The sequence below is a fragment of the Pongo abelii genome, chromosome 12 (assembly GCF_028885655.2).
Source record: "Pongo abelii isolate AG06213 chromosome 12, NHGRI_mPonAbe1-v2.0_pri, whole genome shotgun sequence".
In the NCBI taxonomy this organism is placed as follows: Eukaryota; Metazoa; Chordata; class Mammalia; order Primates; family Hominidae; genus Pongo; species Pongo abelii.
Window position 1 is genome coordinate 32,534,114 of NC_071997.2, and position 24,585 is coordinate 32,558,698.

Below are 24,585 nucleotides of genomic sequence, written 5' to 3' on the forward strand. Positions count from 1 at the left end.
AGGAGTGATGATAGCAAGAGGTGTGGTCATTGGTGGTCTATGTGAAGAGAAAGTTGTGTTTGTAATTGCATCTAAGGCGAAGGTCTACATGAGATTGTGAAATTTGCCTTGGGTCTATGTGAGACCAGCTTGGAGTAGAAGCAGGGAGTTGCCTGGATTCCTGGGGAACAGGGAGTTATGGAAGCAGGACATAGAGAGGGGTGATACTGGAATATAAACCCATCATTACAAGATGATTTTCTATGCAACACGGTAGAGCCTCTGGTAGCCACTTGTCCCAAGAGCTGGCTAAATACTTCTTAAAGCTGTTTTAACTCTGACATTTAATAAGAGCCCCTTCAATGTCAAAAGAATTCATTAATTTCCCAAAGATGCCCGGTTTTTCTCCAACAAATGATTTATTGGGAAAATTAATCACAACATATATTTAGGATAAGGAACATGGGCCCGCTCCATCCTGTTGTCTTCAGCAGGTAAAAACACTTGATCATATGCTTCAATTATGTCTTCACATTTAAAAAGGAAGTTGGAAGAAGAGCTAAGAATAGGTAGCAATAAAATTGTCACTATTGCCTGAGTGTTATTTCTGAGATAACACCTTCATCCCTTGCCTGCTAATAAATCAGAAACACCCTTGCGTTTCTTACATGGCCTGAGAAGAATCCTAACTAAAAGTCACTAAGAAATAAGGCAGAAAGCTTTGTATTATACTGAGATAATCCCTAAGGATATCTCAGTATAATACAAAGCTTTCTGCCTTCTTAGTGACTTTTCTTTGAGGGTGGTGGGGGGGGGTGTTGGTTTGTTTTGATGCTGCTCATCACACGGCTTTAAGGAAACTTCTGATATTAAAATGGAAAAGTGTTGACAAATATATACTGGCAGTGCTCTGCTGCATCATAGTGGAGGCCCAGGCAAAGGAAACATCAGGCATATTGATCCTCTATTATTTAAAACGTTGATATTATATTCATCAATAATTTTTTGCATTGACCTTTATTTCTAAAAATATTGCATTTAAATCTGACTTACCTTAGTTACTGAGTTTTTTGCAACCCCCTTGCATTTGACACCTTTGATCCAATCCTGTCTGTTAAGACACCTCCTATGTGCCAGGCACCTTGAAGCGGACACAGGCCTTGCCCTCATGGATACCATACTGTGGTAGGGTCATGATGTTAACAAAAAAGGCTGCACAAACATAATCATAAAGAATAGAGAGCTATGCAAGTCTATGAGAGGTGCACCTCACCTGGGCTCCTTGTCTTTGACCTGCTCACTGAAGGATGAATGCTGATTAATGCAGTTTAGACCATTAGAAACTTCCTTAATTGCTTTGCTCACTTATGTGAGCACTGGGTTTAGGAAGGTATGGGTGCTTATCTCAAATGAGAATCAGTCTGCCAGGTGGCAAAGCATATTTTGAATTTTTGTATTACATTGCATCAGTCATAAGCATTTGCCTTAATTTCTGATCTCAAGGCAATCTTTAAACTAGTTTTATTTGGAGTGGGGGCCTGCCGGTTAAGTCAATTATTTCTTTAGAAATAAATTTAAGATTAGTGAGAGAGCCTTATAGGTACCAGATAATTTTTTTTTCCTCGTACACCCCAAGCAGTTAGTTAACTGGGGTGGGAGAGATTTTTTAAAGTTGATATTTAATACATATTTAGTATTTAAATTGCCTTTATTTGATCTCATCAGAAAGCTGTAGGACGTCAAGCAAAAAGGAATTCCTCTCCTGAGATCAAAGCAGCTAATTTCTTACCAAACAAACCTTCATACAATAATAGGAAAAAGAAGTGTGTACTCAGCTCGCTTTTTATTATTCTGTATGAGATGATAACAACAAAATGCACAGGTATTTTTTTCCTTAGAAGTTCAAGCAATTGTTCTACAAAAGGTTTAGATTTTCAAATTCTATGACCTTCAGGAGAACACTGCCACTATGGTTGTCTATTTGCACAGTTTGGATGATGTTGATTTTTTGGAATCCCATTGCTTTTACATACATTATCTTATTTGAAACTCAAAACAATCCTATGAATAAGTAGAATATGCACTTTGATTACTATCTCAAATATGAAGCAGCTCATCTCACCAATGAGTGGTAAGCTGTTAGAAATTATCAGAGATAGAGACTCAAGCTGATTAAAAGTGTTGAAGCTTTAAACATTTTTTGATTAAAGTGATATTAAAATATAAAATATTTACATATTCATAGGCATAACAAACATAACAACCATGCAACTTCAAAATGTATTTTAAAACTCCCAGATAATTTTAATGTGTCATTTTTTTTAAAGAGGCCTAAAGTAACTTCATTGTAGTCTAAGAATTTTCTAATGGATTGCACATTGACAGGTATAAATTCACATTTCCACATTCTCACACAGAAGACTAGGATGCAGATTCTGATGCCATTTTTCACTTCCACAATGGAACACTGTATTTTGAGGAGCAGCAGCATCTCAGCCACTCATCACTCATTCCAAATGTTGTTCATCTTGGTGACTTCTGTAAAAACATGCTAAGCAGCTGCACACAAGGCTGCTGGTGGGTTCCACTGTGTGCACCGCAGGCAAGTCTTTTGTCCTCTAAGCCCACTTTTCCTACAGACTTCACATCTTAGCTGCTTAAAAAAAGATGTATTCTTCTAAATAAATTCACAAATCATATTTGATATTTTGGAACTTCATACTATGATATGTGTATTCTACTAGACGTTATAGTGGAATTGAAGCTTCTTTTTACATTATTATAACAACCGACCAAAAGAGAAAAAGAATGAGGGCAGACTGAAGAGAGATTGATTGATGAGAACAAATATACACTTAGAGAGAAGAAATAAGCTCTGGTGGTTGATAGGACTGTAGGTTGATAGGACTGTACATTTCAAAATATCTAGAAGAGAATGATTTGAATGTTTCTAACATAAAGAAAAGATAAAAATGTAAGGTGATGGATATCTCAATTACCCTAATTTGATTATACAAATGTATCAAATTATCACATATACCCCAAAACTATGTACAACTATTATGTATCAATATAAAAGATAAGTAAGTGGAGTTATGGGAAAGATGAACATTGTATTCAATATACTTAGGTTCAGATTTTTCCAGTTTGATTGAAATTATTGCAGAACTTTTATTTAAGGTAATGAAGATCTCCTTTATGAATAATGAATGAATGGTCCAGTGACAAGAGTCTTTTGGTTTATAAGTTGACTTGATACAGAAATGATCACTCATTCAGTTTTTCTAAAGCTGTATCTCATGTGCTTGTGCTGTGAGTATTTCAGGGACGATTTTGCTAATGAAGTGGCATGAAGAAAAATCCAGGTATCACCTTGCCCAAGTGAGTCAATTCTATAGCTGTAGAATGATAGCTGCTATAATTCTACAGCTGTGGCTTCTCAGTGTGGCTCCACGAAGGGAAATGCCTTTGGGACACCTGGAGCACCCATTCCAGCCAGAGCTTGAATGAACTTTAACTAAGTTCGTCCTCCTCAAGGTGGTCAATTATAAACTGGGAAGAGTGCCAAGTTAGAGCTACTGCTATATCAAGTGTAACTTTACCATTTCCTTTATCAATGGTTTTTCCTATTAGGTTGTTTCATAATGAACACATAAATGGAACTATTTGACTAGCTGTTGTTTCTGCTTAGCAGTACATCACATTCACCACATTAAAGGAATGTGTGCAGATTGTGGAAGTGTGTGGGCATATCTAAATCAGAATAAATGTTATTTGAAGGACATTTAAACAGTTAGGTTTAAATGCCCTGATAATAATGTTTAGATCACCAAGGGTGGTGACTGTATATCAATAGAGATGGCATTTACAGCTTTATGATATGGAAACTGATTTCAATCAGTTTATAGAGAGGACATTAGTCAGTCTACAGATAGCATTGCTAAACAAAATCCAGGCTTGCTGTGATATTCAGTATCCAAGTCCTTTAATATCTTTTATCAAATGTACATTACTTTTAAAATGTCTTCACTATTTATGGCTGTATTGCTACTAATGTTTTGAAAAATACTTAAAAGGTGGCCTGTATTAAAACTAATAAATACTCACGTCTGTGGCCAATTATCTTAAGAGCATATGCAAGCAGATATCAAAGGCTTCAGTGCCCTTATGCATTCAAAATTCAAAAGAACTGAGGCTAGAAACAAACAAACAAATAAACAAACAAACCCATTAAGGTTTATATCAAGATGTTAAGGAAGGTGATAGTATTAAAAAGGGAGTTAATTATTTTTAGTTCTCTCCTTTTTGTTCTTATTTTCCATATGGAATAGATATTATTCATGTAATACAAAGTTTTTTAAAATTACTGCCACTAGATTGTAATCAAATACATTTGTCACATGATAATTCTTCCCCCAGCAATGTCAGGACTTTATAATCCCCAGACGACAATTGTGCATTGACTGCTAACCTAGGCACAGGCATAACCCAGTTTTTAATCCCTTCCAGAGGTAGGAAGGGGTCATGGTGTACAATATCTTACAGCTGGGCTGGCTCTCATGGTATAAATGGTCTAATTGCCCTTGTAAAATGTGATTCTGGTTTCTTCAATTATTTCTTAACCAAAGGTAAAATCCCTACAGGTACAATTCCAATATAAATGTACTCATGAAACTAGTATTCTATTAGATAAATGCTAATCAAAATGTGGTGTGTAGATGGTATTAATCTGTGAATTGCTTGTCACCTGTCCTCAATGAGATAGGTGAGTACAAAACTAGCAAAGAGTTTGTCTTTGACTGAATCATCTTTTTCTGTTGCATTTAACGGTAAAATATTTGGATTGCATGGTATGATATCATTTTCTAGCAGTTGATTTTTATTGTATTGTACAAACATTTCAGTTCATAACAGATTTGGAGGAAAAAATAACTTGTTACCACTTTAGACCTTTTTAAAAAAATGGGTTGGAATAATTACCATATATAAGCTGTAGGCAAGGGAACAGTATTTTCAAAACCTGAAGTCAAGACATATGTTCTAACATCAAATCAACTTACTAAAACAATAGGAAAAATTATATGTAGGATTCTGGAACTTAGGATTCCCCTCAGTACAGAGCAAGGCCCACTGATATTTTTGTGGCACCACTTGCCAAATGAAAGAATAATGCTTGTCTCTTCTCCAATAATGATTCCAGGGCCCAGAGGATACAAGGAATCAAAAGACTTTCCCCTGAAGATGTGGAGTCCATAAGGGACATTCTGACATCCAACATGTACCAAGTTCGGCAAAGGGTGTGTATGAGCCACCTGTGTTGTCCCCATTGTCTGTCCTTGAAAACAGTCCTTCAGGAGTCTCCTGATGTTCACGTCACCCTCTGTAAGGTGGTCACTTGCCGAATATTTTCTTTCTGCTTAATTTGGAGAATAGAAAGTTAATTGTCATGTTTCTGCTCCAAAATTGGCACCTGTGGCATAAAAAGAAATGCAAATCTAGTTACCGTCTCTAGGGGGCAGGCTGCCCTAGCCCTGCAGCCTGGTGCTTTCCAGAACTAGCAGGTCTCTCTGCAGAGAAGCTCATCCACCACACCACAGAACAAAGATGGCACCAGGATGCTGATCACAGTGCAGTTGTCCCAATTGTATTGACTACAGTAAAGATGAGAAAGTTGAGATAGTTTAGGTTACAATATTGAAACTATAATTTATAATGAATAAATGCCTGAATAAAAGAAGACATCTTATTTCTCTATTTTGGAACTAGGTATGAAATCTCTACTAGTCCTTGGGACCTGGTCCAAAGTGCATACTAAGAAGATTTCTGAGGACAGTGGATGAATCTTTCTGAAACTTTGACTTAGTTAAATAATATTCCATCTAATTAGTTATCTAACGAAGTCATATAATGAGAAGTTTTTTCAAGTTTGAGGATTTGATCATCCATTTTAATCCTAGTACTTGGGTGTGATTAGAAATGAATTCATTTTGAGGGCCTTTGGTTTTGTGACTGTGTCGTTGATCATAGTCTTAATGAAACTAAAACAAAATCACCTAGGCAAAGCTCCCCATTTTCAAAGAGAAGATGCTGAGGTCAGTGGAGTTGGTTATCTGACTTGTTCAAGGTTACAAAACAAATCCAGGTTAAGAACACAGGTTTTCTACCCACCCACCCAGTGCTCTTTTCATGACTCTGGACTTATATAATCCAATGAAAGTGAATGTTTTCTGGTCTCCTGTTTCAACTCAAAGGTCAATGATTAAGAGGAATGTGTCAGTGAAAGGCTCTGCACCAGCTGGAGAAATACAGGTCAGCACTAATGGTAGTGTGCTTAGAGTAAATTCCACGGCTTTCAAATCATTCCAAGTGAAACTGTTTCAGTAAGACTATCACATCCTGCCTTAGATAAATAATAGATAACAACTTCCTGGTTTGAAAAATGTGGCTAGCTTAGTGAGAGCCAGAGCCCATAGGGTACCTGGTACTCAGCCTTTTCCCTATGTGGATGAAGGCCAAGTTTAGGGAAAGGTCTAGAAACGGAGACGGAGATCCTAGGACTCTAATCCAGTCTAAAATAAGGTCAACTGCTCATCCTTTCTTTTCTTCCTAGGATGCAGTTTCCAAGATAGCACCCTTTTGTCTCTTTTAGTAAATATCCTGCTCATTCTGCTTTCCCGTGTTCTACTTTCTAAGCTATACAGCACCTCCCTTCCTCATTGCCCTCAAATTAAAGCACAAAGGCCTCTTTCCATTTAAAAAGTTTATTGCTGACGACCTTGGGAGCCAAATAGGGAAAACACCATTGATAAACAGAGGGCAGTTACAAGCCTATGAAGTGGCTTTTTGACTCTACTTTGCTTACTCCATAAGTCAAACTCACCAGTCCTACCCTTCCCGTCTTCCTTTCCTTACTCAGCTTTACAAAGGTCATAAGAATTCTGTCTTCCACCACGGTCCTCTTGATCTCTTGAAGGAAAAGTCTACCTGAAAATGCAACTCAGGACAATTATACATTTACTCTGTTTCTAGCAGACAATCTACATTTTTGAGGAATGTCACAAGGGGTGTACATTAGCCATCCTGCACTCTCTAGCCTGGGTGATAGATGCAGGCCTGGTAGCCAGGGCATTTCTCACTGTTCACATCTTGAAAGAGGCCATCTTGGGCATCGGGATTTACCTCAGAGCAGGACCAGGATGAATGTAGAGTTTGACTCTGGGCGACCCTAATGCACAGTTGATCCGAAACTGAGCTGGCCCTGCTGGTTCTGTTGCTCCTAGGAGGACTCCAGCCAATTCTGTTTGATGTCCTTCGACTCAGTACACCCAGGACAGAATCTTCATGGGTGGAAAACTTAAGGGACTCACTTCTGGAGGTTCCTGGTAGGACAACCACAGAGGAAGCTCTCTGAAACACAGTGGGAATGGAGATTGAGAAACACTATTACTAAACTTAGAAGAGAAGAAACTGGCTTCAGCCCAGATCTCCAGGATAGGTCACAGATTGATGGGTGATTCCCGAGTAGCCTGGATAATCAGATCACTCTCAGAATTTCTACGTACTTTCAAAGGAAGAGAGCAATTTCGGTTTCCTTCAGCGAATAGTCAATACACATCTAGAATGCGCCGGGCATCAGGAGCACCGCACTGAATAAGACAAAGTTCATTCTCCTTTAGGGCTCAAGGTCCAGTGGGAAATGCAAGCTCCACTATAACACAGAAATGGAGGGAGAGGAGGGAAGACACTTGCATGGACATTATATGCATAGAGCCTTCTATGCTCCCTGCAGATAGGCAAAATAGAGAAGCACGTTGGTCACGGGAGGTTATGGGAGGTGAAATAGGAAGCCAAATGTCCAAGTGTTCCTTATAAAGTGCAGCCTCCTCCCAAGTCTAGGTGTAGGAAATCCTACTAGCAATACATTGTATGTATAAAAACACACACACACACACACACACACACACACACACTGAATTCAGTTTTGTGTGATTTTAAAATTGATAAACAATTGTAAAATTTTGTCTCTATATTCCTAATTCTTGTGTTATTTTTCACAAGAGTGTCATGTTACCATTTTTTAATATTTCAACATATTCAAATGCACATAGGTTGAAGTTATCATTACTAATGATAGACAAGAATTCATATTTCAAAATGTCTTCAAAATTCAACTTTTTGGGGCAAATTCTTGTCAGATCTGTTAATTTGCCAAAAGTGGACAATAAAGAGCTCCCATTGGGAGAAGGAGAAAGTTGGATTTACCATTCCCTCATTGTTCCCTTGGCCTTCAGTTTATGCCTCCTTTTCTTTTCCATTGGAGACAGTTGTCACTGTCACTCTGTCACCCAGGCTAGAGTGTGGTGGCATGATCATGGCTGACTGTGGCTTTGACCTTCTAGACTCAAGCGACCCTCCCACCTCAGCTTCCTGAGTAGCTAGGACCGCAGGTTCACACCACCACACCCAACTATTTTTTTTTTTTTGTATTTTTTGTAGAGATAGGGTTTGGTCACGTTGCTCAGGTTGGTCTCAAACTCCTGGGCTCAGTGATCCACTTGTCTTGGCCTCCTGAAGTGCTAGGATTACAGGTGTGAGCCACCTTGGCAGTCCAGTTTACACCTTCTTTACTACACTATTTTTGTACAATTATCTATTTTGTGAGGGTTACTTTAGTTAATAGCTAATGGAAACCACAAATCTACTTCACTGGATGCACATATACTGAAACACGAACAATGAACTGCAAGCCGGTGAAACCGATGAGGATGCCATTGTCAATCCCTTGTTGACTTGACCGTCTCATGTGTGGACTGAGTGAGGGCCCACTATAAATTCATATATTAAGTACTAATAGAGCTTAATCTGTTTTGTTTGGATAAAAATCAATAGAAATAGAAGTATCAGTATTTTCTTTCTCTCCCTGTGGGGCATTTTTTGGCACTTTTTGGAGTGTGTGCACCCACCTAAAAAACACATAACCTGAAAAATGGAGCCTCTACTCCTTGGCAGGCCGCCTGTGGCCTGGCCCCAGCCCCTTCATGCCCCTCCAGTCTCACCTCTCACACACTTTGAATGAAGTACCCCATTCTTTTGTGGTAACAGACTCATTCCTGGCTCTTTTCCAGCACAGCCTCTGACTGTTCTCTCACCTCCAAGGTGGTTACCAGCTGATGTCTTAGCTCATGTGTTTTCTCTTCCTGGAATTTATTCCCAGGATAACACTCACTCATCTTTCAAGACTTATCTCAGTACACTGAACCTTTCCCATCCAAGACTGGATGAAGTGCCATTAGCCTGTACTCTATGACCCCTGATGATCCCAGAATCTTATCACTTAGCTGCACGCATAGCATCTTATCCCTATTGATTTGACTTCTCCAGGAAACTGTAAGCCTTTTGAAGGCTGTAATTCTAATTTACTCACTTATTTAATCCAGTGCCTTCCATAGCACCTGGCACATAGAGCATTTTCTCTATTGAAGTGGAACTGACTATCTCTATCACAGCATCCATCACTTGGGAGGGAGAGCCCCTGCTGTCCAGATCCTGTCATCCACCAGGACTTTGTGGTTTATTAGTGCACACAGTGTGTCACCTACTGACCCCTGGCAAACTGAGCATTTGTGTCCACCTATAGTGGACCTATAGTGACCACCAAGAGGGAGAAGAAATTTCAGTTCAGCATTTTGCAAACATCTATCTGAGGACTGACTAATGTTGGCCTAGGGTCCATGACAATTTCCATTGGTCTGGGGGAAAGGACAAGGAAGAAATTCTCATAAAGCTAAATTGATTCAATTTGAAGGACTCTTTTTTTAAATCTCAAATTATGTTCTTCCTGTGACTTTGGTTAAGAGACTTTCTGAATTGATGATAATGGTGATAGAAATTGTGTGTGTGTGTGTGTGTGTGTGTGTGTGTGTGTGTAGGTATCCTTAATTGGCAAAATTAAAAAACAACAACTCTATGGAAATTCCCAAAGTAGTTTAGTTTTGTTATTTTCCTTTCTTATTAAGTTCACTGGCCTGGCATCAAAAATATGACCTGGAAAGGAAAGTGTATGTATGGGGCAGGCCAAGTCTGTGGGTAACTAAGAGAAGGACCTCTGTAAGGATTAGAGCAGAAGGCAGAGGCTCCAGCCACAGGTCCACCCTGAGAGCAGTGACCTGGGGTCATAGACTTTTCTTCTTGGGGTTGAGGCTTGTTCATTCGTAATCAAGGCAAATGCTTAGCTGACCTCCAAGGTGCTCACCTGTTCTCCTGGTCTTAGGTTCCTGATGTTTCCATGGCTTCCTTGGCTGAAAGTTGTATGGAGGAGTCCTTACGTATTTGACATTCCATTTTCTCTGCAGACCCTGTCCTACAACAAATACAACCTCAAACCCCAAACAAGTGAAAAGCAGGCTAAAGAGATTCTGATCCGCCGCCAGAACACCTTAAGAGAGAGCATAAGGAAAGGCCACAGCCTGCCCTGGGGAAAGCCGGTACATTGGGGCTGGGGACTGGGACATTCCTACAGTCTGCAAGTGTTTCTCACCTGCTGAGCCTGTTCCTGTACAGGATCTCACATGCATGACCATCGATGTTTAAACAAACAAACCCCACCTTGTTACCTGAGAGATACTAAAGCAAGAGTGTAGGACACTAGAGCAACCTTTTTCTCTGGGTTTAGGGCCCCAAGGCATCTGCCCACAGGGTGCTTCCCTCCACGGTGGGTCAGGGACTGCAACGCAATTGATGTGCTGTGAGTCCAGACCCAGACCTTATGGTGACCAGGTACTGACCATGCCCTTCAGTCCTCATGGTCAGTACCTGGTCACCATGGGGTCTGGGTCTGGACCAGACCCTCTGACCCCAGGATGCTTACTTCTCTCCCAAGAAGGTATAGGAAGGGATTGGTTGTTACCAAGACTCCTGGGCTCACCTTCACATCAGCCACTCTGTTCCTGCAGTCTTCCCATTGGAGGCCATAACAAACCAGTCTTACTGGCAATTTGGATGGAGGCTGGGTGAGAAGCAGACCGTAATCTCAAACCTAACCACAGTGGGGATATGAGAGTAACTGAAAGGTTGCTAATGGTCTATTTTATCATGAGAGGGAAAGGAAATACATATTGGAGACTGGCGTGTTCTGCTTTCTCAAAACAAAAAACTAAAAGCCAGTAATCCAAACAAGATGCCACAGAACAGGTCTGTGTTCTTCCCCTTATTTTATTTTATTAGTTTTGAGACGGAGTCTCGCCCTGTCACCCAGACTGGAATGCAGTGAGTGGCGCGATCTCAGCTCACTGTAATCTCTGCCTCCCGGGTTCATGCGATTCTCCTGCCTCAGCCTCCTGAGTAGCTGGGATTACAGGCGCCTAACACCACGCCCTGCTAATTTTTGTATTTTTAGTAGAGACAAGGTTTCACCATGTTGGCCAGGCAGGTTTTGAACTCCTGACCTCAGGTGATCTGCCCTCTTCTGCCTCCCAAAGTGCTGGGATTACAGGCGTGAGCCACAGTGTCTGGCCCTTCCCTTTATTTGCCATGTAAAGCTCTTAATTGAGACAGCTTATTCTGCTTTTTCTTTCTACTTGCTACCCACAGGCTGGCACCAAGAATATCCGCTACCTCTCTTTCCCCTACGGGAATCCTCAGTCTGCGGGAAGACACACAGGGGCTGCTGAGTTCTCAGGTAAGCTGCACACCTGGCTGCTCTGCTGCTTTTCTGTAGAGTCAGATGGTAAATATCTGGGGGTGTGGGCCAAGAGGCAGCATTAAGAACATTATGTAGGTTACTTACATGATAAGAAAAAGAAGAAAACAACTTCTTTTATAGATGAAACTCAGAACTTTGTTTATGAACACTGAAATTTGAATTTCATATAATTTTTACTTATCATGAAATATTATCTTCTTTTAACTTTTTTCAGCCCCTTAAAAATGTACTAACCATTTGTAGCTGACAGGCCATACACAAAGAGGAAGTAGGCCAGATAGAGCCCAAAGGTCATAATTTGATCTCATCTTGAAGAAATGTGAAAGGGGTGTTTCATTGAAGTTCTAATATTCACCCACTATTTAAACATGAGCAGAGTTCTCCAAAGCTGGTTTAATGTCACTAAAATGATTTCACCAGATTTACTGATTAAATGTTTTCCATTTAATATTTAATTATTAAGTGGAATTCTTAGAATTATTGAAACTTTATTATTCTAATAAAAGCAAAGTTACTATTTTTATATGTGTATAAAATGATTTGCTATTAGCAAAAGGTGACATAATATATGTAATATGCCATGTTATCTATTTTTATTTTCCTAATTTTTAAGTGTTAAAATCATGTTGGAAATTCAAGTAAACTAAACATAAAGGATTTTAGTATTTAATCTTTAAGGAGTATATGTAATTACCTCAAAATGAAACTTTTTTTCTGATTTAAAAACATACTTGATACAAAATCAAAATCATTCAGTGGAGAAAAGCATAAAAAAGAAAGTTAAAAGCATTTGCAACCCTAATGCCAAGGTATAATCACCATAGAATGTTTTGGTGAGCACCCTTCTAGAATTCTTCCTATACCTGCCTGATCCCACACTACCCATACTGACACCTCCTTCCACAAAAAAATCACAAAAACATTGCATCATATTATACATAAAAGCAAAGTATAGTCGTTGTTTTGCAATCTTTATAAATTGCCTAGTTCACTGAACAAATGTTGTACATAGGTTTCCATGTCAATAGATGTGGATCTAATACTAATTTTAATGAGTTAATAATAGTTATATGCATGTACCAAAGCTTATTAAGCTAATTCCTAATTAATAAATACTTCAGGTATTATCAGCTTTTAATATATGATACATATTAAGGACATAATAATGATACATATTAAGGACTCTGGACCACTAGTGATTGGTATTTTCACAAATAAGCAATTATTCCCTTAGTATATTTTCCTGGAAGTAAAATTTTGAGGTCAAATTCATATAGATTTAAATTTTTACATATATTGTCAAAATGCCATCACAAAAGATTATATCACTAATTTGCCGTCACAACAACAGTCTGTAAGAATGATCTTTTCCTAATACCACCGGGCTGTTGTCAAACTTTTGAGTAATCTGTGATATGGTAGCATAAAATTTATATGCCAGATTTAATTTTCATATGAATCTCTTTGATTTTTAGTGAAGTTGAATATCTTTCACATTTTGGAAACAATGATATTTCTTGGGGTGAAGTTTTCTGTTCCTGCCTTTGCTCGTTTTTTGTTTTGTTTTGTTTTGTTTTGTTTTTTTCTATTTGGTTGTTGATTTTCTTGAGATGAATTTGAAGAACCCTATATAACAAGGATATCATCCATTTTCTCTCCTATATGTTGCCAATGATTTTTTTATTTTTTTTGAGATGAGTATCTCTCTGTCACCCCGGCTGGAATGCAGTGGAGCGATCTCGGCTCACTGCAACCTCTGCCTCTTGAGTTCAAGCGATTCTTCTGGCTCAGCCTCCTGAGTAGCTGGAATTACAGGCATGTGCAACCACACCTGGCCAATTTTTGTATTTTCAGTAGCGACGGGGTTTCACCATGTTGGCCAGGCTAGTCTTGAACTCCTGACCTCAGGTTATCCCCCGGCCTCAGCCTCCCAAAGTGTTGGGATTACAGGCGTGAGCCACTGAGTCTTGCCAACAGTTTAATTTTTTTAAACAATCTTCCTGGTACAAATAACCTGGCACTATTTTTGTTATTTGAGTGAGAAAACAAGAAAGTGTCACAGTTCTTTCTTTTTTTTTAATTTAAATTTTTTTAGAAAAAAAAAATTAAAAAGGGACAGGGTCTCCCTATGTTGCCCAGGCTGATCTGTAACTCCCGGGCACAAGGGATCCTCCTGCCTTGCCTCCTAACATGCTAGGATTATAGGTGTGAGCCACCACGCCTGGAGGACAGCTGTTTCTTAAGAGATGAGCATCAATACTGCATACCTATGGTAGCAGGAGATGACCATGGAGCAGATTCATTTGAGCACTAATGAACAAATCTTAAATAAGCATTATAAACAAAATACAGCAGAACATTAAAAGTACAATACACCTTGCAAAGTGGGGTTTATTCCAGAATTTGAGAGCTGTTTAACATTTGGAAACATACATACATTATTCACTAGACTAATAAATAGGTCACAGGATCCTAGCCTTTTAATGGATGTCCTCACTAAAGGATATCTCAGTCACACTTTCAGTCAAAGCCATAAAATGCCAGGAAAAAATAGACAGGATCTATATGAAACAAAAATAAAATTCTACTTCTCCACACTGTCATTTCTGTTTTATAAAGAGGATAATATTGGTTCCCTCCATATGCAATTGTATTGTCCTGATGTGAAGCCAGTCTCATACATGCAGGATATACATATGAACAGGTACATAAAGCTGCTAGAACAGAGCCTGGAACCAAGTAGATGTGCAAGAAATACTAGTCATTATTACTATTACTTAGGGACTTAAAGAAGGCTTGACATGGGTAAATACAGATGTTCTTGGAAAGAAAGACAACGCTTCACTATGTCAGTTCTACGTGAATGAATTCAGACTTGGAATGAACTGTTAGTCCTAATGATTTCTTTTCTTTCAAATATACTCGACTGGTTCTAAATTTCATCTAGGTGAACAAAGAGAGTAGTTAAACTAGAAATCTGAGGGAAAAGTAATGAAATAGCACTTATGTTAGCAGTTTTCTTTAATAAGTTTTAAAGATGGGAAATCAGTGCTCTGCAGTATGTTAATGGGTCATATGTCTGCAGGATTTTATATACTTGTTCTTATTTGTCATGGAAACTTATGCTTATTTATGCAGACTCATTTCTGGCTTGCTTGGAATTAACTATACTGTGAATAATTTGTAATTTCTGTGGTTATGGTTTATGAAAAATAATAAACCATGATACATTTAAAAAGGATTATAATAGTGATCAGGATAAGTCTGAGATAGTCCTCAATGTGTAGCCAAGCACAATTGATCATTGGAATTCTTCTCTCCAAACCCAAAGTCTTTCTGCACCAGGAGAATGGCTGGAGGGGATCTAGGGGAGACAGTGGAGAGTCATGCTCTGCAGGCAAGCAGTCCCTGGTTACCCGCCTGAAACTTGGAGAATGCTTTCTTTCCTAGCTCTCCCCTTGCCCTCCAGGGTCAGGACTTTTCTTGTTCTGGATGTCTTGGAGCTCCATGCTGGTTTGGGGGACTTCACATGCTCTTCTAGGGCTCTTTTGCCTTTAGGGCTCACTTGGTGTTATAAGTAGAGAGGTCTTGACTGGAAACCTCTTATATGACCCGAGGCTGCTTAGAATCCATGTGCATCAAGGCCGATGAAAAAGTTCTGGAGATGAATGGTGGTGATGGTAACACGACAATGTGAATGCACTTTATGCAATGAACTGTACACTTATTTATAGTTAGATGAAAAAATGGTTAAAATGGTCAATTTATGTTATGTATATTTTACCACAAGTTTAAAAAATGTGGAGGTGGGGAGGGTTGCACTCCGAGTCTGGGTGTCTGAACAGTGTATCCTGCATCAGGTAGTTCATCCTCTGTGTGTTGGGACCCACCCTGTGCTGAGCAGAAGCACCTTCCTTATTTCTCCTTTCATGCCAGGGTGCCCATATCCAGAAGTTAAGGCTGTTGGTCAGGTGGGAGGTAAAAGAACAGATACTCAGATTTTGTTGCCAAAGTATCCACTGCTCTGCCTGGAACTGCACTGCCTGGGTGCCCATGTGGAGGAGAGTTATGCGAAAAGGACAAAACACAGTCCTCACTCTTCCTTTTTCTGCCTTCTGCTTTCCAGCCAACTTCTTCCTTCAATTTTGGGCAGCTCTAAGCCAAGTGAAACTTTGCAAGTCACATACCCATGCCTCTTCCTAGAGCTTGGAGTTCACTGTAAAATAACCCAGAGGGTGGTTACGAAACCAAAACAGTGACCAGGGTCTGTCCACTGTTGGAGCACTCAACAGGAAAGGTTGGAGTGAAAGAACAAGGTTTGGGGACAGAAGCCTCCAGGCCATTGTTTCCTTAGCTAGTGCTTCAAGCACCAAGGATCCAGAGGGACTGGTCCCAGGCCTTGTTGTAGAGCACATGTTAAAGGAGAGTCAAGGAAAAAAAATGGACAGATATATAGATATATTAATTAATGTTTTCTTTATTGAAAGAAGTTGGTCTCCTTTGCCCAATTTCCAAGTTAGCTTCTTAGTATAATTTGGTCACATTTTAGAAAAACATTATTGAACAGGATATTTTAAGATTTTCAGGTGTCCCACATTCTAAATACATTTTTTCAAGTGTAAATCTTTGGGCATATTCATTCTAGATATGGAGTTTTTGTTTTTTTTTTTAGGAGGGAGAATGAGAGAAAGAACATGGCTTTCAGATTTAAATATAAATGTCTGAAAATACCTAAATTCTTTTTTTTTTTTTTTGAGATGGAGTATTGCTCTGTCGCCCAAGCTGGAGTGCAGTGGCGCGATCTCGGCTCACTGCAAGCTCTGCCTCCCAGGTTCACGCCATTCTCCTGCCTCACCCTCCCGAGTAGCTGGGACTACAGGCGCCCGCCACCATGCCCGGCTAATTTTTTCTAGAAAATACCTAAATTCTTAGGAGAATTTTTAAAGGGAAAATAAATTTATAAGGCTAAGACTTTGAGGAAGTGAGAGTAAATGATATATGTGAGAAATATTCCTTTGAAGATGTTTGCACATTGAAGTGGGGACAAGGCAATGTCCTAGGCATGGGTTAGGGGTCTGGAAGAGAATCTAAGAGGGGACATTGCATAGACAGCTGCTGGCTCCCCTCTCATGAGGTAGCCCTCCCTCTTACATGTGGATACACATGTAAGACAGCAAGGAGACCTGATGGTAAGAAGTGGATTTGAAGCTGGGTAGGCTCTGCTCAAACTCTGGTCCCATATTCACCAGCTTATGATATTGAGCATTGCTTAACCTCGTGAAACCTCAGCCACTTTACCTGTGAGATTCATAACTTTACTCACCCAAAAGGGCCGCTATGAGGATTCAATGGCATGATATATATAAAAGGATTAGCACAGTGACAGGCATATAGTAAATTATCAGGAAAGGGAAGTTCCCATCAAGTGCCGGTCACAGTCTGTCACCTGCTTAGTCCTCTGAAAGGAGGGCATCCGGTCACGCCCTTGTCTCTGCTGTGGCTCCCTTCTATACCCCTTTCTCCAGGATTGACTTTTTCTATATCAAAGGATTGGAACTCAGATGTTATGCTTTCTGGTAACCACTGATTAAAAAGCAAACCAAGATAAGAGCAACTACTTTCAGATGGCTGCACCACATAACCTTGTGTGTAGCATTGGCTTTGGACAAGACCAAGCATCTTTGTGTCCCATGGTTTATGTCTATGGCCAACTGATCTGATTCTGTAGAAAGACACTACCTTACTTACCTGGGGAGACTGGCTTGATACACCATTTTGCATGCATTTCTATTTATTTATGACACTGCACTTATAGCTTCTGTCCTCCCATCTGCTTGGGGCAGTGTCCTTGAGAAGGAAAAATTGCGCTGATAAGAAAGTTGAGTGTAGAGCTGAAACCTCAGGAAGAGCTTTGCTTCACTCTGAGTTCCTGCCATGTGGATATTAAGTCTTAACTCTGATCTTAAGTCTTGTTCTTTCCCCTTCTTGCCATGATGTTTTCCTAGATGATGACAGCAGTGATGCAGGATCCCCATCCATCATGTTCAGCGCACTCTCTCGGATAGGGTCACTTCAGAAGCAAGAGGCACAAGAAATAATACTGATGAAGAACCTACACAGAGGAAGGAAGGCATTCAGCTTTGGTTATCAAAGAAACATAAGCCAAGAAGAGTACTTGGGTGGAGTAAGGAGGGTGGCTTTAAGACCCAAACCTCTGTTTCATGCAGTGGATGAGGAGGGTGAGTCTGGAGGGGAGAGTGAGGGCAAAGCCTCTTTGGTTGAGGTTCGGTCGAGGTGGACAGCTGACCATGGACATGGCAGGGACCATCACAGGTCCCACAGTCCTTTGCTCCAAAAAAAATAGTGTTATTGTCCACAAGATTGTTTTGGTGTTTCTCAAGAGTCTGTCTTCCTATAACTGTGAAAGGAGGATTTCTGGAATTCAGAAGAGAGCTATTGAGTTTGCTGTGTTGAAGCTATTAAACGTGGATCTATAAGAAGCAGGAAGATTTTTTCCAAGGACTGGGAGCAAACTTGCAGGCTCTGCCATGTACTTATTGTGGGGTACCTTTAGATGAATTCCCTGTGAGTGAGAGAAGTTAATCACCCCAGGAATTAGTCACTAAGAATTCCTAAGAACTTTACATCAAGAACACTGGATCCAAGCCATATATTGAAACACAAGTGTGATTGGTCAGTAATTCACATTGCCAATATGCATATGCAACTTATAATCAAATTAGAACTAGAAGAGACTTTGAAGTCACCTGACTCAGCCCCCTGTGTTTACAGACAAGGACATGTAGTCCAAGGTTGCATGGTGAGTTCACAGTCGGATTGTCCTCCCTCCAAACTGAAACTAATTTGATTTTGATTTCATATTCAATATGCAATAATTATGTTTTATCAGAGATAAAATTTGTTATGAATTTGCTTTATTTAATCATTAGCAATGATAGATGTCATACATACTATAGGATTAATCTGTGAACAGTGGGTTTACAGTCTATTTCATAATTGAAATATTTATTTTAAAAATGAATATTAGAAACAAAACAGCCATAAACAGAGTTTAATAGCAATGACATTAACAACAAGTATTTATAAGGGGTGCATTTGTAGGGTGTGACATTTTACCCTAGGGTATAAAACTATTTTTCAATTTCATTTTCCATCCCCATCATCCCCAAATTTGACCTTGAATCTCAAACTCCAGCTCTTCAATTTTACTAGATCACTTTATCTTTCCTCGCTTTTTGTCTTCTATTCCACCTTCTCTCTCTTCTTCTGGCCACCAGTAGGTTAACAAACATTTATTGGGCCAAATAACTAACCTACGATATGCAACTAACCAAATATCCTTTTGCCATCACTGTTTTTGGCATCTGTACCATCCTCAGCTGATTTAATCTTTTTTATTATTATTATTATTACACTTTAAGTTTTAGGGTACATGTGCACAATGTGCAGGTTAGTTACATATGTATACGTGTGCCATGCTGGTGTGCTGTACCCATTAACTCGTCATTTAGCATTAGGTATATCTCCTAAAGCTATCCTTCCCCCCTCCCCCCACCCCACAACAGTCCCCGGAGTGTGGTGTTCCCCTTCCTGTGTCCATGTGTTCTCATTGTTCAATTCTCACCTATGAGTGAGAATATGCGGTGTTTGGTTTTTTGTCCTTGCGATACTTTACTGAGAATGATGATTTCCAATTTCATCCATGTCCTTATATGTCTTTAAAGGCCATGACCAAGGGCATCCTGCTCCCTAGACCAGCCTTTACCTTCTCCCTTGGTGCCCCCACATCCCGTCGGATATGCTATGTACCTTATCTGTGAATTATGTCTATGCATGCACACGTATGTCTGTTCTGGTGGTCAGTGGGGTGAAGGACAGGGAGGACAGTTTGTTCATTTTAAATTTTATCCATTTATCTGTTGTGTTTTTTATCTTACCCCTTTATCTATTTTGTATTTTTTGGCTTTTTTTCATCTTTTTCTGTTATCGGTTATCATAGTGCCTCATGCATGGTAGATTATAAATGTTAAACTGATAGTAGCATTTTAGAGCTGTAATGGACATTAGAAAAGGTGCTGTCAGGCATTTTTATTTTGTAGATGATAAAAATGAGGTCTTGAGATGGTCTCTGATGCCACCTCAGGGTTTGTTTTTCCTTGAAGGATGTTTGCTTGTCCTCTAGTATAACCCATGGGTGCTAGTTACTGACTAAAGACATGTGTTTTCTCCTGAACGTCTCTTTTTTTTAATGACTTGAACTCATTTTCCTGCTGCAGTGGTAGAAATGCCATCAAAGAAGCCCATTTGTCTTTCTCCTTCTGAACCTGAAATATAAAGCTGCTTCAAAATTGTCTAAATATCTTGATTTTAATAAAAATTATGCACTATCAAGTAACAGCAATCAGCCTAAAGGGATAGAAGCACACATAAAACTCAGGAATCTTTGGTTTTGTCCTTATTTTTTGTTTGTTTGTTTGCTTTGTTTTGTTTTTGTTGTTGTTTGTTTGTTTGTTTTATGTCACCCAGGCCGGAGTGCAGTGGCGTGATCTCTGCTCACTGCAACCCCTGCCTCCCGGGTTCCAGCAATTCTCCTGCCTCAACCTCCCAAGTAGCTGGGACTACAGGTGCCTACCACCATGCCCGGCTAATTTTGGTATTTTTAGTAGAGACGGGGTTTCACCGTATTGGCCCGGCTTGTCTCCAACTCCTGACCTCAAGTGATCCGCCTACCCTGGCCTCCCAAAGTACTGGGATTACAGGCGTGAGCCACTGCACCCAGCCAGATTTTGTTCTCTTTGTTTAAAGAAACAAGCAACCAACAACAGAAAAAAACTGTGCCCCATGAAAGAAAGGCAGTGGGCCATTATCCTTGAACTATAGATGGAGATACAGCAGAGGAGAGAAGTCATCAGAATTAACCTTTCCAGTGCCATTAAGAAAACGAACTCTTGAGACCTGAAGTGTCCCCACACCCTTTACTGGACTCTATCCATACAACAACAGAAATCCATTGCAAAGGCCCCTTCCCGGAGCAGCCAGCAAGGTCTAAGAATCAGTGGACTCTATCTAAACTCTCCTGTTTTACTCTGAGATGCTGGTGCCATTAAGGTGAGGCATGGTATGACTTAGTAGAGTAGAACTTTACCCTTTAGTTGGTAGAGGTCATAACAGAGTTGTTTTCCCCAAGGGCATTTGTTCATCTGGACAGACAGGCGTGGCTGTTCAAGCCTGGAAAGAGGCCCTGAAGCTACTTCCTAAAACTCGTGGCAAGTTGAGGGCCCCCTTGATGCTGTGAGGCTGCTGGCTCTGTCAGACATGGAGAGCTCACAGCCAAAATGGCCTCTATATTGCATCATCCACTATTGTCTGAAAATGCAGTGTGATCGGATCTTCCCTCCATACTCTCTGGAAGGACAGTGCACTTTGGAGATTGGCTGAATGTACAGCAGCTAGCCCAGGAATGCTCTGATTATCAATTTCACATGATGAGTTTTTCCAAGAGGCATCCAGCAGTGCAGCAGAGGGGATATTCTCTTGAGTGTCAAGGACACCTGGTGCTTCTTCCCTACTTCCCTCTGAAAGGAAATTAAATTGCATTAAGTTTCCTATTTTGAGCCTGGCTTCTGGTCCACTAAGCAGTCAAACATTCTCTGCCAATGGGCCCAAAGAATTTGTCCTTTTATTTTCAATCTAAAAAAAATCATGCACAACACACACAATCCTAATTTTCCTCTGAGAGTGTTTGTTTTGTTTTGTTTGTCTTTAACTTTCTAAAACCTAGTTATATTATTAGCCTGAAGGGTCTTGGGTTTCAGTGAATTTCTGAAGTTGAGTAAAATATCATTTCCTTTTATTTTTCCTATATAGTAGCTTTCCACTTTAAAGATTTTCCACACATTTCTGGTGTTTGGGATATGGTAAATGTTCTTATTCATCCTCCTCAAGTCTGACATGATGGCATGGGCACCTCTCCTGTCTTTAACCTACGTGCTAGAACAGAAACATGGGCCTATAAGGGAATACGCTATGACAAAGTAGAGAATGAGATTCTGGACACTATATTACGTTTCGTTTCCTTTATTCTTTTCTTTCTCTCACAAAGGCTCTATACTGTGCTTCTCTGAAAAAGTTGAAGGGTCATGGGAGGCAGAGCTGGAATTACTACCCAAATTTCATGATAAAGTTACTTTTCCTGTATAAGAGGTGACTACTAAGGCAGAATTCAAGTCTTCAGCCTGGAATGTTGATTTCAGCTTGCAGAGAAGCCCCGTGAATACGGCCTCACCTGTCAAGAAGCCTGCCACTAGGATCCTTTAGATTTTCAGTAATATAGTTATTTCAAAGCCCAGGCTATGAAATCAGACCACTTGTAGCTGTGAGACTTTGGAGAAGTTAATTATCATACTTAAGCTGAAATGTATCAATGGATAAAATAGGGTAATAATTTTATCTACCTCATAGAATGATTGTGAGGATTAAATGAAATAATACATGTAAAATTCTAAGCTTAGTTTTTTTTTAATAGAAGAGTTTGATCACTATTAGCTATAATTATTTAGGTTAAAGTACATGTGCTTATGAAAGAGGACATACATTGTTTTAATTATGTGAAGAGGTGTTAATAATTGATAGTGAGACTTCTGAAAGGTAGCTAGATTGGCAGAAGAGAGGATATTTGAGGGAGCTAGGGAGTAGATGTGAGAGAAAAAGAGAACATCACCACATTGATCCCAGCTCTACCTGGACACATCTCTACCCAGCATCCATCAGTCAAGAGCAGACCAAAGATGGGGCCTGAATATGGAGTCACATATTTCGACCAAAACACAACTTCATCTTGATTGTTTTTTTTAGGTCGTTACCTCAAATATCAGCAATATTGCTTTTCTGTTTGTTTGCTTGCTTGCTTTTTGTATATATACCCTGGTGTACAGTTCTAATCTTGATTCACTCCCAGAGTGACCATGGCATTGCTTCTGCACACTGTGATGGGCACACAACGAGGAAAAGGGAAACCTCTTTGTTGAGAAAAAACTCAATGGAGTTGAATTCCTCAGTTTGGAATTTCATTTCTATAAGAGACCTTCCCTCCAAAAAAGTGATTCTGTTAACTTGTGAATATTAACTAAAGAGATAAGTGTTTAAGCACTTTTAGTATGGAACAAAATAGTTTCTGGTACATTTCATAATGTTCCAAAATTAGGCAAAGTAAAATATTCTTAATAAATGAAGTCAATGAGTGTGTTGATGTTGTTTAAGGTTTTTGCAAGTATATTTTATCCACAAATAAAACAGGTGGTTTCTTGTAGTTTTAAATTTTTATTTTATTTTATTTTTCTGGCTAAACTCTGTCAAGTATCTCATTTCTAATTCCTCCTGAGAAAACCCAGCAGGGCAGACAGAACGTGTCCTTTCAGGACATCAGTCACCGTTAATTGCTAATGGGGCCATAAGCTAAGGAGAATAAAAGAGATGCCTGCATCAGTGCTAACCACTGCTGCAATTAGCAAGTGATGTGCCCTTTCATCTGTGCGCAATAATTGATTTAATAAATTCTTTTTCTTTCTGAGGCTCTAATGAGCTTCCAAGCCAGGGGTACCCAAGTAAGTGTGGCAGGCTAGAAACACAATTTCCATTGCCTAGTCTTCCTCAAGTTGGGGTTTATTCAACAAATTAACTAAAAACCATGTTGTGGACTGAACCAAAACTGTTTCCTTAGTAATACAGATCTCAAATTGAAATAGGTGGTCCTAAAATCAAGGTATTTCCTCTGTGTTCTAAGAAATCAATCTTGAATAGAGAAGTGATAGCCAACATTTTTAGAGTGCTTACCATGTGCCAGGCACTATTAAAATGCTTTACATACTAGTTTCAGTACATCTGAAATGAAGGGAAATGAGTTTAGAGAGATTAAGTAACAGGTCCAAGGTCTCCCTAATTTTAAGGAAGACCTTAGACACCAGGTCTGTCTTGGCTCATAACCACTGACCTAAATTTCCTCCTTGAGCAGAATTGGGAATTTAATAAGTGACTCAGATCTGCACAAAATTCTTTCTTGCTTGGGAAAGATCCAATAGGAAAAAACAGAAGCTCCGTCTTGCCAAAAAACAACTTTGCTTTAAAGTGGACATGTAAATACAGTGGAAACTGTTGTCGTTTTGAAAATTTGTTTTTATAAACTTAATGAATAATGTAAAAATTAGATGATAAGCAAGATTGCTAATTTGAGTCATTATGTTTTTGTTTTTGAGGACTTACAAATGTTCTGGTCTGATTTTAATTGAGTTTCTTTTTGAATTTCAATTATATGTTGTTTCCAAAGAACTTTTTCATGGTTCCCAAATGAGTCCCTGGCCAGACAATGTCCACAGTTCTTGGCAATGCTGAAACATGAACTATGTTGTTTACTTAGAATGGACACATAAACCAACATTTCCACTGAAGAAAATGGGAGGGGATAAGGAGAATGACTTCAACTATTTTTTTTTTGTTTTTTTTTTTGTGAGACGGAGTCTTGCTCTGTCGCCCAGGCTGGAGTGCAGTGGCATGATCTTGGCTCACTGCAAGCTCCGCCTCCCGGGTTCATGCCATTCTCCTGCCTCAGCCTCCCGAGTAGCTGGGACTACAAGCGCCCGCCACCAGCCAGGCTAATTTTTTGTATTTTTAGTAGAGACGGGTTTCACCGTGTTAGCCAGGATGGTCTCGATCTTCTGATCTTGTGATCCACCCATCTCAGCCTCCCGAAGTCCTGGGATCACAGGCGTGAGCCATCGCGCCCGGCCGACTTCAACTATTGAAGCATTCATATAATATTTGCAAAAGAACTTATATTCTTGGCGAGTACTTTGTCAATAATTGAACATACACTATATGCTCATAATTTT

The 24,585-nt window shown here is 39.6% G+C and overlaps 1 protein-coding gene across 1 annotated transcript in view; it reads left to right on the plus strand.

Annotated features, from left to right (window-relative positions):
* Positions 1 to 18,044, plus strand: part of SLC9A4 (solute carrier family 9 member A4) — a 59,027-nt gene extending 40,983 nt beyond the window's left edge. The window contains exons 9-12 of the mRNA XM_024242735.2: positions 5,180 to 5,276; positions 10,332 to 10,463; positions 11,569 to 11,656; positions 17,686 to 18,044. Coding sequence (XP_024098503.2) covers positions 5,180 to 5,276; positions 10,332 to 10,463; positions 11,569 to 11,656; positions 17,686 to 18,044 — 676 coding nt within the window. The remainder of the gene's footprint in view (positions 1 to 5,179; positions 5,277 to 10,331; positions 10,464 to 11,568; positions 11,657 to 17,685) is intronic.
* Positions 18,045 to 24,585: the final 6,541 nt, after the last annotated feature.